Source organism: Ischnura elegans, chromosome 5 (genome assembly GCF_921293095.1).
Source record: "Ischnura elegans chromosome 5, ioIscEleg1.1, whole genome shotgun sequence".
Taxonomy (NCBI): domain Eukaryota; kingdom Metazoa; phylum Arthropoda; class Insecta; order Odonata; family Coenagrionidae; genus Ischnura; species Ischnura elegans.
Window position 1 is genome coordinate 128,009,511 of NC_060250.1, and position 16,444 is coordinate 128,025,954.

General features: G+C 38.8%; 1 protein-coding gene across 1 annotated transcript; it reads left to right on the forward strand.

The window, feature by feature from the left end:
• The first annotated feature begins 4,728 nt into the window (after positions 1–4,728).
• On the forward strand, positions 4,729–14,757 carry LOC124159550 (mucin-13-like). The gene is made up of 3 exons (XM_046535429.1): positions 4,729–5,080; positions 7,881–8,784; positions 13,359–14,757. Exons 2-3 carry the CDS (start codon positions 8,197–8,199, stop codon positions 13,524–13,526), a joined length of 756 nt encoding a protein of 251 aa, XP_046391385.1. The 5' UTR covers positions 4,729–5,080; positions 7,881–8,196; the 3' UTR covers positions 13,527–14,757.
• Positions 14,758–16,444: the final 1,687 nt, after the last annotated feature.

The window sequence follows — 16,444 nt, forward strand, 5'->3', positions numbered from 1 at the left end:
TTAACTCTGTCGTATATATTTACCTATTTTTCACGAGGCGGTGTGGAGAAAAAGATGTTGTTGCAGAATGATCGAAATGATCCGAAAATTTTATTCGTACTACATGTGCTGAATAAATTTACCAAACGACTCGGATGCTTCTTTCTCTTCCTCGTACGATGGGTTACTCGACGGAAAAATCCTTAAATTCTTCTCCGCTCTCTTCGATGGTGGAATTGTTTGGCTGCGGAGGGTGGGGTTAACGGGACCTTGCTGGATTTGAATCGTGCTTTGGGCTCTTGGTGAGGGTTAAAGTAGTCAAGTTGCACCATTTGCACAACACGATCAAGTCAAATCGATCCCCAGAGGACAAGGAACACGTAAGAAATATGCAGAGGTCAACTTCGGAGCATAACGGAGACGGCTGCGCCGGGTATGTGGACCGACTTTTGAAAGTGACTGTACATCATAAGCATGAGCAGGGTAGGGCTTTGACTTCATTTATCAAGTATATCCTTAGCAACTGCAAACTCCTGCACTGATTAGAAAATTCATTTCAAAGCTTAAAGTTTGGAGAACACCGTAAATTAGATGGTTTTGCAATGATAGATAAAAGTAAATCAGCAGGAAAGGCACTTTTCTCGTCTCATTATGTTTCACTTTCCATACTAAATTTTCTAATTACATCATTAAAATTTAATTATGATACAAAAATTGAACCATAGACTTAACCATAACCAAGAACTCAAACACCATAGGATGGTGATCAATCGACAAAAAATACCTTCAATTATCTGGTCATAGATATCACAACAGGATAGGCGGGAAAAAACTTTTGAAAAAAACGACTACTTAGCGATTAAGATCACCTCCTAACTGTGCTTATCAACAAGTTGACAGTTTACAGCCAGGTGACAGCATCGTACGGTAAAAATATAGTTTGTATGTCAACTAAGAGGTCCGATGTCGATTTTAGCACACTTCCTCAATTGTACCCAAGAGATTATCGAATTTTGGAGAATTCATTTTAAATGACTTGCTGCATTACGAATTCACTCTGTTTATCCATTTTGCTGTGTGGACCGACCTTTGAAAGTGACTGTACGTTAAAAATGTAGTGGGAAATGTACCTAGCACAATATGTAAACAGCTCAATTTACCTGCACTCCTCACCTTAAAAATGTAAAGCAGCAACGAAACCATGGTCGGACAAATAATAACTGGCATGTGGAAAAAGCAAAGTTTTTATTTCTTCAACTCCAACACTAAAGTATGTAAAAGATACAGTGTCCGGCGTGATACGATGGGAATCTTTGATATTCAGCTTATTAAAACAACTTTTCTGTTTCCACACACTTTTATTTTCACCGACCATGGCTTCGGCAACTTGTACCATTATCAAAGTACCCTTGATAGGCCAACCTTGATAATGGCACAAGTTGCCGAAACCATGGTCGGTGTAAATAAAAGAGTGTGGAAACAGACAAATTGTTTTAATAAGCCGAATGAATGCCTGCATACTGAAATAACCAAGTCTGTATTTAAATGCAACAATATAGAACAAGTAACACAATATACGTATCTCGGTATCATAATAGATCAGACATTCAAATTTAGGGAACACTGTGAGAAGATATGTAGTAAATTACGAAAGGCTAGTTATCAAATGTATCATATGAGATTTTTATTGCATATTAAAGTTAAAAAGATGTTGTATTTCGCAACAGCTGAATCAATATTAAGATATGTTGATAATATTTGGGGTAAAACCAGTAGGGTACATAAAATAAAACTATACAGTACACAAAACCGGATCATCAAAGCGATTGCTTACAACAAAAAAAACTATAATAACTTGTCAGCGAACTCAGACTCTCACGATACAAATAATTTCTATAAAAGAATACTACCACTCGAAAAACTTCTAACCTATATTTTAATAATAGATAATTTTTTTTCCAATAAATGTAAAACACTGAAAGACAATTTTCATAAAATGGAAAAGAGGAATCTATACCAATATAAAATCCCCAAATGCTTCAATCAATACGGTGAAAAAAAATGGTGGTTACCGTTCCTAAATTGTTTAACAAATTACCAAAAGAAATGCATGGTTTAACCACATATTCGGCTGTCAAAAGTAAACTTTTGAAGTATCTACTTGAGGACTTTAATTTTAAGGCAATATAAGTTTTTTATCGTTTCTTTTATTGTTTTTAGAAGTTTTTAACCTCTTGCAAATGAATTATGGAGAACCTGCTGATGAGCCTGTTTTGGCTCAGAAGGTCTCCTAATTGTAAAAATATTTTTTATTCTAAAATATTGTAATATCAGGGTTTTTTCTCTTTTATCTTTTCTTGCCCAATAAGTCAAAATATGTGTTGGTAATATAGTGAAAAGCGTGTTGAGAATTTGTAAAGGGAATGTTTTAAATGTATTATATGTATTTTAATATTTGAGCTATGTATTTTAATGTGTTTATAAACAATAATAAATTATTAATAGTAATGGAAAAAAACAATAATAAAGTATCTCCACCTAAACAAGCTTGATACTATTACTTATAATGAAATTTGATTAATGTAAAGAAATGTATTTGAGTTATCGCTGTAGAACTGCACTAGTTTCTATAATATGGTCTTATGGAATAATTCTGAAGACCTGGCTGCAAGGCACGTTAACCCGTGCGAATAAATGCCTTAATTCATGAACGGTTTTGGTGAACCGGAATGGAAAATGATGCGATTGCAATCAGAATTGGTTCTAATTTTTGTATTTTATATAATATATCCATAGACTATTTTTTTGAGATGCGGTAATTGAGCACCGTGTGCTTGCTATTGAGAAATTTTAATAATATCCTTTAATAATTTATTCATTAATAGCCATTATTGAATAATTGAATTAGAAAATTCTACTGACTTTCATATTTAATTTTCAAATTTTGCCGTCCCCTGAAATCTGCCGCCCGGGGCACGTGCCCCCTCTTCCCCGCCTTAGTTGCGGGCCTACAGTCGGCATAAAATGATGCGCTTTGGCAAATTGATGACTTTGCAAATTTATGTTAGAAATAAAAAATACATTGCTATATTCCACACTTTATTTCAAATAGTACGACCAGGGTTTCTGCATATCATGCTATTACCAGACCTGATGACGGCATGATATGCAGAAACCAGGGTCGTACAATTTGAAATAAAGTGTTTAAAATAATAAAGTATTTTTTAATTTTAACATGAAACAGTTCCACAAAGTAACTCCGGAGACCGTGTTTTACATTGCAAATTTATGTCTGGGCTTCAGTGCATGCATTCTATAAAAATGAATAATTCATCATTTTAAAGGAAATTTAATTATCATTTCTGATTAATTTTTTTGTTCTATAAAAAATTCAAAAATGTAGACACGCCGGAGCAATAAATGACCTCGCGCACCGTAAAATTAGCCGGTTTTATCAACTTCATGAACTTTGTAACTCGTCCTTGGGAAAACTACTGCGTCCACAGCATTCACCTTCCACAGAAAGTGGCAAACATTAATGTAGATGCTTGTGATGGCTTTTGCATATATTTAGAAAGCATATTTTATTGTTAATTAACGGAAATGTTAAAAAATTTCCGTAGTGCCGGACCTGGGGCCGTATTCAGTATCTTCAAACCGATCGGTGCGGCACCGATTCGTCGGGTGCGACGTCACACCGACTCCAGGCAAGCAGTGGTGCGATTTTGTACGAACCCGATCGGTGCGGCACCGACGTGAGGACGGGATATCGTCGGTAGCCGTACCGACAGCAAAAAGGTGTCGGTGCGGCCACCGACTAGTGGGTTTCATGAACTCCTCGGTGCGCATTGTACGTTTTATTTTGTTTTCACCTCATCACCGAGTAAATAATGAGGTTTGCTGCAATGTTATCTTTTTCTCCCCCTTCGAATAGGCCACTATAATTCACTGCGTCATCATCTATATTGATTACCTTGACAGACTTCTTTACAGACAGAATTTCTTTACTTCCTCGTCATTACACTTCTTTTGATTACACCCAGCTCCATATTTTTATAACAATTTCCTAACTTGTTCCTCTAATATATCATTTACATTTGCTTTTGAATCCTTCGTTCACGTTCCATGGTATGAGATTTTCGTCTGCTACGATGCCAATGGCATAACCTTCCGTTGATAACGGATAGACGGAACTTACTTAATGACAACTATATTACCAAATCATGAATAAATAGCGATATACGGAACCAATACATAAAAATAGAAACTACGATCTCTCGGATAGTTTCAATAATTCATTCCAGCAACAACAATCTCCATCACATACAAACTTTATTGTGATGTTGTAATATTGTTTCCTTCGATTCTGTATGTACAGCATCACTACCACACATTATATAAGCTTTGTTAACAACTTATCCAATATCGATTATCTTAATCTAACAATAAGTCGTAATTTCCAGAAATAAAAAGATATAAAACGACGACAACAAACTTTGCCAATGAGTCTTCACCTGTTTTTACCCTTCTTTCATTGGTGAAGGCACGTTAGATGACTTCTAACTTCGGATATATTCGGATTTTCCCTATTTGGGAAGGAGTGGGAAGCGTACCGACTGGTTTGAAACCGGACACCTTACAGAATCGCTGAAAGTGCCGTCGTCGGTACGGAAACCGTTGTCGGTACGGAATGATGTCCATTCGGTGGGCTTGGAAGGGAAACCGATCGGTGCGGTACCGACGAAATACAGAATACGGCCCCTGGTGTGCCGTGTGACCAAGCCTTGAAAATCACAAACTTTGAGAGCCCCCTCTTTAGTGAGCCATTGCATTTCAGTGGTTGCTTATGCTTTTATGCAATTACTTCTCAGGCGCTGATTGCTGCTGCACTATTTGCGAGCCTTCTGGGTGGTGCGTTGTCTCAGTTCCAGTGTTCCAGGAGCGGAAGGCAGTGCAGCGGATGCCATCTGGTGGAAGAATGCGCGGAACGGCGGGGACACCTCGCAATTAAACAGTCCTCGCCCGTAGAAAGATGCGTCGGAAGCGAAGTGTGCGATGCTTCCGCAGAAGAGCCGAGGTGCGAAAGTGGCGCCACCTGCAGGTGAGATGGGAAATGCATTTCTCAATTGCCGCGATTTCTCGATTGCCGACGCCGGTGAAAGGCAACAGTTATTTCCACAGGAAAAAAGTGATATTGTGCGATTAAAGTCATCCATGGCACATACCCACCCCTAGCTTATTAAAATAATGAAAATTGTTCACTTAACTTGGAAGGAGGAGTTTAGCAGTATGTTAGTCAATTAGTATGTTAGCCTTGCAGGAAATCATAAATATCGTCCTTGGTATTCAACAAGCTTTGCGTTTTGGAACTACAAGAATTTATGGAACGAATCTTTTAAGCTGGCTATTATTTCCAGGTAACAAGATTTTGAGATTAACCAACCAAAATCTCATATTTTGTAAGAATTTTAATTTTTTAACCCGAGTTCAAATTCGTAATCACCGGCTTTAAACAACCTACAAATACTTCACTGTTTATTTTATTATTTATCTTCATCGCCCCGAAAACAGCATTTTTTGGCCTTTATTTCGCGTAGTTTACAATAATTAACAATGGACAACCCTAAAAACCATGACCTAATTAGAAGTAATCTATCCAGGCGGGACTCGAACCCGCGACCATCATTGTTGCAGGCAGGTATTGTACCCCGCCGCCACCGACACCGTTACTTAGGTGCCGAACTTGTACACACAAAGTCTCTCTTAAACCCGGCCTCAGGAGTGTATCCTTGCTGGATCCTGGAAGGATATTATACCCTTAGTCATATTCTGCGTACATATACCGCGTGCCGGCAATATCTATAGGGACGGAAATGAAAAAAAATGTAAAGAAATAGATAATGTAAACCAATGATTGGTAAAGAAATCACCGCTGGTCCTCAAAAACTCTATTTTTTCTGTGGACTCAGAGTACACCATTACCCGTTCAATGGAGAGTTCTATCCAAGTCTATTACCTATTAATGTTTTTTACTGCAAGATTCAAAAGTGCTTTTCTCCTGGTGATATCGTGTGTGCTTAATTTCCTCCAAGTGATTACTTATTTGTGGTTATACTAACTTAAATACTTTAAAATATAATTGGAACAAGTTATTAGTATTATAACAATTCAAAATATACTAAATATCTTCAAGCTATCAAGAGTTACTTAAATGTGTTCCACTTTGTAAATACTGTTTGAACACTATTTTTGCTAGCCACAAACCCGGTTTTATATACCTACCTCTAATTTTTGCCTAGAATATCGCGTGCTAGCCATAAAATATGAATATGATATTATTTATAAATCATTTTTGTGATAAACGATTTAAGTTTTTCCTGGTGAGTACTTATGACGAATATTTCTCGGGTTTGCATCCAGGTTAAAGCTTTTATGCAAGCCGACGTTTCGGAAGACGACTTGTCTTCCATCCTCAAGGCAGTGTTACTTTATCGAAGTTCCATTTCAAATTTGTGATAGTCATAACCGAAAAAGATGAAAGTCCTAGTCTTTAGCTATGGTTAGCCACGGAGTCATAATATCAAAACAATAATGTGTAAATGCCGTAATAATTCGCATCATTACAATTGATTGTGAAATGCTATTTTATTCAAGACTCTCCAATATCTTCCATTAATAATTCTTATCTTAGAAATCCGAGGATATGAACGCATTTATTCTTATCTTTAAACTCCCAAGAGTTCACAGCAATTACTCCTATCTTCTTATTACAAGTACCTCTTACCATAACATTTTAAACGCTTTCACCCAAGAGGAATATCATTGATCTCGGTAAAGATTAAATGTATGGCATTAATGAGATATACAATCAAAATATAACCATTACCGCTGTTTTTGAACTTAAACATATTTTTGACTCGTAGATATCACACCAAATATTAATTAGTTAGACTAATGTACTATCACTTCCAAACGGCAAGTCTATGATTCACGGCAAGATCTAACGAATCACGCTTGAAAAGAGCATGAAGAAATTGGCAAGGCAAAAACGTAATTTTTTAAACTTTTGGTGATTTTCGAGGAAGAGCAGTTACTGCTTCTTTAATGTAGAAATTTTGAAACTTCGATTTTAATAGCGTGGCCTTCCTCAAAAATGTTTTTGCTCAGACACTACAGAATAATACAAGTCTTGTTTCCGAATTGGGAGTTTGTTTTCTTTCTGTCTGCATTCCAGAGATACTTCTGTTTTGCTTATAAATTCTTCTTTAATGTAAACGTTAATATCTTTGTGAAGTGTAAAACCATGAAAAACTACCTTCTTAGTGAAATATGATTTGATTCTTTCCCGGCGAATTATGTGGGTAAACTATTCTCGGGATTCCCACCGGGTTAGTTCTTTCATGGTGTTTTTTAATGAAAGTCAAGGTTTTACAAGACGATTAAGTAGTTCATTGTTATTTTCGTCTCAATATTTCCTAAAGGATGCCATTTATGGAAGAAAATGTTTATTATTCTCATTCTATTTCGATAGGACAAATGGAGCAAAAACCAGTGCTGTGTTGCGTATCTACATCATCTCATCAAAAGGTTGCGTTTGCTTAGGTATCATCTAATAACCCATCATAGTACCACGCGCCTCGGTATAATTGCCATGGTAATTAAAGAACCTGGATAGCGTAGTGGACCGTGCATCGGCCCGGAAGTCCGTGGTTCGATTCCCGATCCAGGGGAATTTTTTCTCATTGCAAATTCTTGTATATTTCACCGCCGTTCACGCGGCAGGTTTACAAATATCACACAAAATTATTACAGTTTCATTCGTATGACAGCTCAGAGTACATTTATTCATTTGTTGATATTTAAATTTGTTTAAGACCATGTACACGTCGATTCTCCCGCAGGTATAAGCAGTTCTCGTGTCCAGCGGATTCGGATGGAGAGGAGATTTTCCCCGACCCGTACTCCTGCGTGGAATACCACGTGTGCAAGGACGGCCACGCCGCGCATCTCACGTGTGGGCTCGGGCAAGTGTTCGACCCGAAGGCCAGACGATGCGTGGCGGACAAGGAGGGCGTGGGGTGCCCAACTTGGCCGGTGCCTCCTTGCCGGGAGGTCGGTGACGCGTGGTCCATCCCGGCCACTGACTACGCGTTCGTCTGCTTCGAGGAGTTGGGCGACTACCGCGTCCTGTTCCCGCGGGTGATCCCCAAGACGAGGATGCAACATCTGGCGGATGAGCCATCGAGCACTTCGGACGCACCGTCTTCATCATCGGTGGCGACTAGTGGAGCAACCGGAGCGACTTCGGAAGGTACTCCAGCAACCGGAGCGACTTCGGAAGGTTCTACGGCATCTGGATCGACTTCGGAAGGTACTCCAGCAACTGGATCGACTTCGGAAGGAACTGCAGCAACTGGATCGACTTCGGAAGGAACTGCAGCAACTGGATCGACTTCGGAAGGTACTCCAGCGACTGGACCGACTACTACAGAAACAGGTTCTACGGAGGTCACGACGACCGCTACACCAGGCACGACGACACCGATGCCATCGCCTTGCACGAGCGGTGCGGGCGCTTACCCTGTCACCGGAGACTGTCGTAAGTACTACTTGTGTTACTTGCAGCCCGACGGCACGATGGGCCACCGGGAGATGAGGTGCCGCGACGGGTCGCACTTCGACGGAGGGGCGCGGCGTTGCGTGGCTGGGGCTTGCACCGACTTCCCGTCCACGGCATCCACCGAATCCACGTCACCCACTCCAACGCCCATCTCATGCACCTCGGACGGCGCCGTGGCGGACGAGGTAACTAAACACCATCTACTACATCGCGTACCCATGCATAACCGGATTTTCTTGCTCCCGGTTAACATTTGATCCATTTTTTTGTGTGTTAATCATTATTACAGTTGTAGTTTCTACCTTAGACTTATGAAAATAGCTAATTATCTTAGTAGCAATATAGAGTCAAAATTATATTTAAACTCCTTGGCGGATGAGGTACCTAATCACCCTCTAGTAGTTCGCGTACACTTTCTTACCCGGACTTCCTAGCTTCCGGTTAACATTTAATCTATTTGTTGTGTGTTAATCACTATTACAGTTGTAGTTTCTACCTTAGATTTACGAAAATATCTAACTATCTTAGTAGCAACATAGAGTGAAAATTATATTTAAACTCCTTGGCGGATGAGGTACCTAATCACCCTCTAGTAGTTCGCGTACACTTTCTTACCCGGACTTCCTAGCTTCCGGTTAACATTTAATCTATTTGTTGTGAGTTAATCACTATTACAGTTGTAGTTTCTACCTTAGATTTATGAAAATATCTAACTATCTTAGTAGCAACATATAGTGAAAATTATATCTAAACTTCACGGTGGACGAGGTATCTAACCACCATCTAGTAGTTCGCTTACCCTTGCAAAACCAGATTTTCTTGCTTCCGGGTGATATTTCATTCATTTTTCTGGGTTTCAATCAATACTACTGGTTTATAGCCAAGCCAGTTATCCCATGACAGGTAATAATGTTCCAGGAGGGTTAGGAGCAAGGTTGCCAGGCCAGCAATGTAAAAATCTACGGTCAGATATAAACAAAAGGCTTAGCAAAAAAGTCTTAGACGGATGGGGCGGATCCAGGATTTTTTCTAGGGGGGGCGCAAGGGTCTGACTGGCAAACGGTCCTCTCAAATTTGAGATTAAAGACAGCATACAACAATTAATTTGTAGCATATTCTCTTTATTTTAATATGAAAGCTATCCATAGGAAAATATTAATAAGTTGCATCTATAGTAACGACAGTTTTCGAACCACTTTCCCGCTTGAGCGATGCTTTTTTTGTCGAGCGCTGACAAGCGAATGACAAAATGAACAAATGACTGGCCCGAATCGTCCCGACCTTGCCGAGAAATGAAAATCTCGTCTCGACCGCCGAGACGAGACGCTCGCTCAGCACTACTTATCACCCGCTTATTGACATAGTTAGTTAGTTTTTATTTTTGGGGTGCGTCGACAGCAAAGGTCATTTTGCACCACAACCGTCCTTACGTAAAACAAATTTCAAGGCTGTTATGGCACATTATGAAGGGCATTAATATTAAAAATAAAAAAATTGCAAGCATCTGTTTAAATCACTTTACATTTTGTTGAAAACGTTGATATCCTTCAAAAAGGCAAACCCTCCGAGGAATCACCGAGGATATGATTAAGGACACAGCTCATCTCGTGCTTGTCTCGAGGGGATCGATATTTATTAAACTCCGTCATTATGTGTTTCACACTCAAATAAGAATCGCATTCTTCACACCAAGGTGGGTTCTTCTCTTCAGTGAAGAGGTATGAGTGTGTGAGGGCAGTGTGGCCTATCCTCAGGCGTGTGATTACGACCTCTTCTCTCCGGTTACTCCTGATGGAAGAGGGCCACGCTGATTATGCCGCTTTTATAGCTCGGAGATTATTGCTATTAGTCTCATCCCACGGATTTTTCCACTTTTTGACTATGACCCTTCGAAACATTGCCTTAAGGTACGCACCATGTCCCATTTTATTTCGGCTAAATCTAGTGCGTCTTTCGCCGCCTTATCTGCGCACTCGTTGCCAGGTATACCCGTATGTTCAGATACCCACATGAAAGAGATCTTAATTTCCTTCTTTAAGATATCGCTTCTACTGATATTCTTCCGTAAGATATTGACCTTGAATTGATATTTTGATTTCAGCCGTATCGATGTCTCGAATTGTTATTAAATCCACTTTATTTTAGATTCCATCTTCTACCATTCACTGTCAGAACTTTAAAAAAAACACGGAAGTAAAGCGCATTACCCTGCGCGCTCCGAAGTATCCGAAGTTAATTCCAGCCCTTGGACTCACCCCTGACCTCCACGTCATATCCTCCTGCACAACCCCTCTTCTCTGCCTCTCTTCCCCTGCCATTTAAACGTAGGCATATTAATGACGACCAACCATGAGAAAAAAGGTTGTATTTCCTCTAAAAAAATGACACGGAAGTGTTGAAACCGGTGGAGGTGTACCAAATATAAGTGTGTAGACTTGACAAAGTTATCAAATTTTATAATGAACTATGAGCGAATTCCTCAAATCCATCTCACGTACACCTTATGTTATTTTGTCAAATTAAAGTTCGAGGGAGCGTAAAATTGTAGAAGTTTTAGATTTAAAGTACACAAAAATGTTGTCAAATTTCTATTCTAAAATATTCTGAATTCTAAAATATTTCATTGTAGGTATACTGAAAATTTCAAGGAGAGATAGCATCAGTTTGAAAGGAGCAATACGTCTCGTTAATGGGAAAAAATTCGACCGGTCGGCGGAGTGAAGCTCATATTAGACACTTATATTTGGTACATCTCCACCGGTTTGAACACTTCCGTGTCATTTTTTTAAAGGCTCTTAACATCCCCATCCTGCTTAGTACGTAGTCGCGCCATTCATTCCCTCTGTCTCCACGCCGCAACTCGTCTTTGAATTCGTTCCTGGAAATCGCCAGAAATCGCGACCGCGTGCGCGATAATTAAGTCATGAATCGCACTCCACTCTGAAAAATTATCGCAAAGTATAAAGCGTAATTTGTGATTTTTATTACAATTTTGAATTCTAATCGTGATTTTATGAAAGAGTCTAAACACGAGGGAGTTATGTCAACTAGTTATTTCAGTCTCAGTGGTTGTAAAATATTATATTTTGCTTTTTAAAATAGCCCGCTCAAATTAGTCCTAAAAACAGGGGTACCCTTGCGTAAACTCCCAACAATCTGAAAAATTGAAGGAACGTTAGGAATGCCACTTTCATGAAATCCTGAAAAGTCCCCATCGATCCCGTATGTGAAAAAAAACGATTTCCGTATATCCAGCTCTAAAGCATTGATCTTTATGTGTCCGTACGTGCGCAAGCTAAAACGTTGTGTGAACCCAGAAAAATGTTTAAATAAATAAAAGATCGTAGTACTTTTCCAAAAAGTGCCACGATCTTCTATATTATTTCTACTGTATAGATACCTTTTCCTCAACTTATACGCAACCAAACTCTACAAATGAGGCACCAAAATGCACAGAATTTATCAGAGAACATGCGACGGCATATCTTACTTCCTAAATATTGCTACTGTTTCCTAAAATTGGTTTTTAAATAATAAAAAAAAAACAAAAACCGATAAATATTCCTGACGTTATCGGCGCACAAACTGATACATTTGTTCATTTGCAACAATATCTCGCATTCTTTAAATAACTTTTATCAAAATGCGGCTGATTCTACATTCAAGTCTCCTGTTGATACGTAAGTATGAGTCATCATGTGCGTTTAACAGAGGATAGTGTAATTACTTCCAGTACTGTGTTTAAAGAGGTCCTCTGACCTCAATTTGTACATGAACATTTCAATTAAATTTTTACATAAGACCCTGTCTTTTTTTCTGCATTTTAGAATTAGAAACGCGCATATCCCTCTGTGGACCTGCATTGAAAAGAGCGGGGGAAGCCCGCTGGGAGCGGGCGCAGCACGCTCGTCTTTTATTTATTTAAATATGTCTAACTTCCACCAATTGAAGCCTGAATCTGTTGAACCTAACCAGAAAAAAGGGTTTGAGCCTATAAAGTTTGAGCCTAGAGTTATAGTTTGATCGTGTCGCGGGGTGAGACTAACCGGCAGGATGTCCAACCACATAAGTTGTGTGACGTGACATGACGTGACAAACGGTAATGAGAAAACGACACGAAGGACGCACGGACGAAGGAAGTAGCACGACTTATTTGCCGAAACAGGTAAAAGACAGTGCATAACAGGAAATATTTAAGAAAAGAATTGTCACCCACCTACTTTCTGGCTATCCATGAGCACTGATCATGTAATTTAATTATCATTTATCAGCTCATTGATTAGATTAATTGCTGTGTTAGAAGTAGTAACATAGTTCTTGTTTCATTTGTTAAGCTAAATTTCCTTTTTTAAAGTTGTGTTATTTATTTCTTGGTATGTTTAATGTTCGCTTTTCTCTTAGAAAAAGAAATTATTCTTTTCCAGTTTCACTATGTTAATTCCAGTGTATTATTTTAATTGCACTGCTCACCACTTTAACAATTTCTGCGTTCCAAAGGAGTTAAAACTCCTAGAGCAATTAATGAGTTTATTATTATTATATTATTAAGAGTTTTAGGAGCATGAGATGCACCTATGTATTAACTTTGGTTGACATCCGTGCAGCCGTATGGGAATGAATATCGGACATACAAACAGACATTCTCCGTTACATATATACAATATATTTGGATGCTGGTTACCCCAAAAGCCTTTACTATTGGCGAACGTGGATCGCGAAAGCTTTAACAATCAGACAATTTTTCACCTCGTTTTTCCAGGGGTGTTGCAAGTGCTACTACATCTGCTACAACGTGGGTGGCTCCCTCAACTACGTGCACAAGTGCTGCCGCCAAGGGTCTCACTTTGACGGCTCGATGAGGAGGTGCGTGGCCGGAGACAAATGCACCCCAACCACCACCTGCGCCGCCAACCGGGATGAAATATAATCATAATTCCTCCTCTCTTGACCTATGCTTTTCTGCTTTACCTTTTATTTATTGAAGATTTAAGTTTTTTTAACATACAAAACATAAAGGAGTATGGCTACATCTTTTAAATTTTTGTACAGTGTTTTCTTGAACGGCAGTATTATCTACCGCCGGTGAAACAAAATTTTTATCACGAACTTTATATATGTGCACGTATACGATGTATACGATTGTCGCTGTTTTCCAGCACTAAGATTCCATGTCTCTATGTCACGACATTCCTCTCATTACTCCCATTGTACTCCCTGTCTCCAAGTCACTCATGGCCTTTACGGCTCTTTTTGGGCTCTTTTCGTTCCTAGAGGTCTCCATTCCAATATTTGATTGGAATTTTCTGGTGTGATCCAGCCTGTTATCATGGACGAAATTACCCGGTTCAGGGGAATTTTTTCTCGTGCCAATTCATGTATATTTCACCACCGTTCGCGTGGCAGACTTCGAAACATTACATGGCAAAAACCAGGATTAAATAATTCCTTTCTTCCTCATTGCCTGTATCCTTTCCCTGTTCCATCATCTCCATCATTGTTTCACCTTATCCAGCCTACTGTCACCGAAACTGTAACGGAGTTACGTAGGAAGGAAATTATAAAATGAAGAACGTACTTGAACGTCAACCATGTTTATTAGAGATACTCTCTACACTTATTAGAAGGCTTCACTCCGTTAAACCCTCTGCGGACACCTGCACGTTCGGAAATGGTATGGGAGTCGGGTTTTCTGTAGCTTTTTTTAAGTTATAAGCTAACACCTTCTGGATTTCGGTAAAGAGCAGAGTAGAAAATTCAGTCGGGCATATTCCAAACAAATTTTTAACTCGTATTACTCAGTTATAAGTTTTTAAATAATTTTTTAAACATTGTAGCATGCTGAATTGCCTAACTGATTTGAGGCCCTTATTCGCCCATTCAAGTCTCCGAAAGTTTTTGGGTTTAAACTTAAACTTTGGAGGGTTTTTCAGAAACACTAATGTAAGAGTAATTTATGAAATTTTTATCAATTGAGTATACAAATAGTTGATACAATTTGGTCTAAAATCGATAATTTTGTGGGAATTGAATTACTGGAAATATGTATGAATTTAATTGCGGTCCTTAAATATACTGGAATGCACCTTGTGAAATCGAAATCTCTCCCAAGGAGCTCTCAGGTATGAAAAATTCCTTTCTGATAAGTTTTCAGAACAAAATGTGCCAAAAAATTGAACTCTAAGATTAATTAAATTTAGATTTGAGATGAATAATGGTGTGACTGTAAGTATGAGCTGAACGCCAGGAATGTCTGTTGGAGTGATTTCATGCTTCTGATAGAGAACCCTACCTTACCGCTGAAGAGTGGTAATTTAATAAAATCTATGCATTTGTGCACCTAAATATTAAACTAAAAATATCAAATACCCATTATAGTTACGCTAGTTGTTTCAAATGGCATATTTCTATTTAAATTCATTATTTCCAATGTCAATTGAAATATTAACAAATATCTATCATTAATGTGTATTACTCAGGCCCATAGTGTATAATTAATTTAAACCAATAAAATAATTGTATCAAAATATCATATTATTATTTTCTCATGACTCCTCTCCTTCTATTTATGCGGTCGAAATGTATATTGATCCTTCAATTTTAAGTAAAAAAAATAAGGTAAATAAATGCGAATATGTGTTAAAAAAATAACGGGCATTTTTAACTTTCTCACGAGCTAATAGAGCCCAATTGTTAATTTTTTTATTATGTTGGTACACATTCCCTGGAGTATGACAAAAATGTCAGCAGTATTTATAGTTAACTTCGTCTGTGGCAGACTCTAAGGTTAGACGTGTTTTAATGAGCTAGGAAATATTTGGCTCACACTTCATTGCTTGCTTGTGAATATTTGGCTAAACATTTACTGTATACACCGCCCCCTATCTTCGCCAGACTTGGCTCCGTGTGACTCTTTCCTATTTCCAAAAATAAAGGGAACCGTAATGGCTGAAATAGCTGAAGGCTATCCCATAGATTGCGTCTGAGTAGCGCTTCGAGGATTTGAAGGAGCGGTGGCACAAGGGCATAATATCTAATGGGGAATATTTTGAAGCCAAAACTCTGAATGCAGACGAATAAATAAATAATTTTGTTTTATAAAACTTAAATTCCCGTTATTTTCTGAACGCACTTCGTATATTAAGGAAAGTCAACCACCGTCGTGTTTGGCCGTTGATAATACTAATAACGTAATAATATTACTCTTGGCCCCGGCTTGCAGTAATAAGCGCATTGAGGTTTGGGGGCTTTATATTGGACTCACCTTTTGTTTATTGCGCTGCCTCATCAAGCGCTCTGTGTGTACCAAACTTCGCATTTACCTTGACCAACAGAAACTTAAATGCAGCACCCTATTCCAGTGCACGAGGCCAAGATTGAAATGGCGAAAACGTAATTTCAAGACGAGAATTTTCCGGGAAGCCTTGAAACTTAAAAAGCATAGGAACGACTTCAATTAAAATATCGGACAGAATATTAGCGAAACATGGCTTCCAGTCAAGTGAAAGAGGGAAAAACGTCCAGAAAACTCCCTGCCAGCACCCACCAAAATTATATTGATGATCTATAAAGGCGATACAGTCATTAGCCCTGATGATATCTCCGGCATGGCATAGGATACGTTGGTCGTTTTAATATCTTGACGCGGGGTTCTCCAAAAGCCAATAGTATTGACGAATTTGATATATTTTCTATGCTATGCTCCCCTCGCTTCTGTACATACTCCATTGCAAACATTGACAGATAATGGATCGCTATGCACTAACCGCCACGCTGCGGACGTTTTTGCAAACAGAGTAAAATGCGCCCCGAATGTCGACATAAATCAAGCTTATACAGTACGGACTA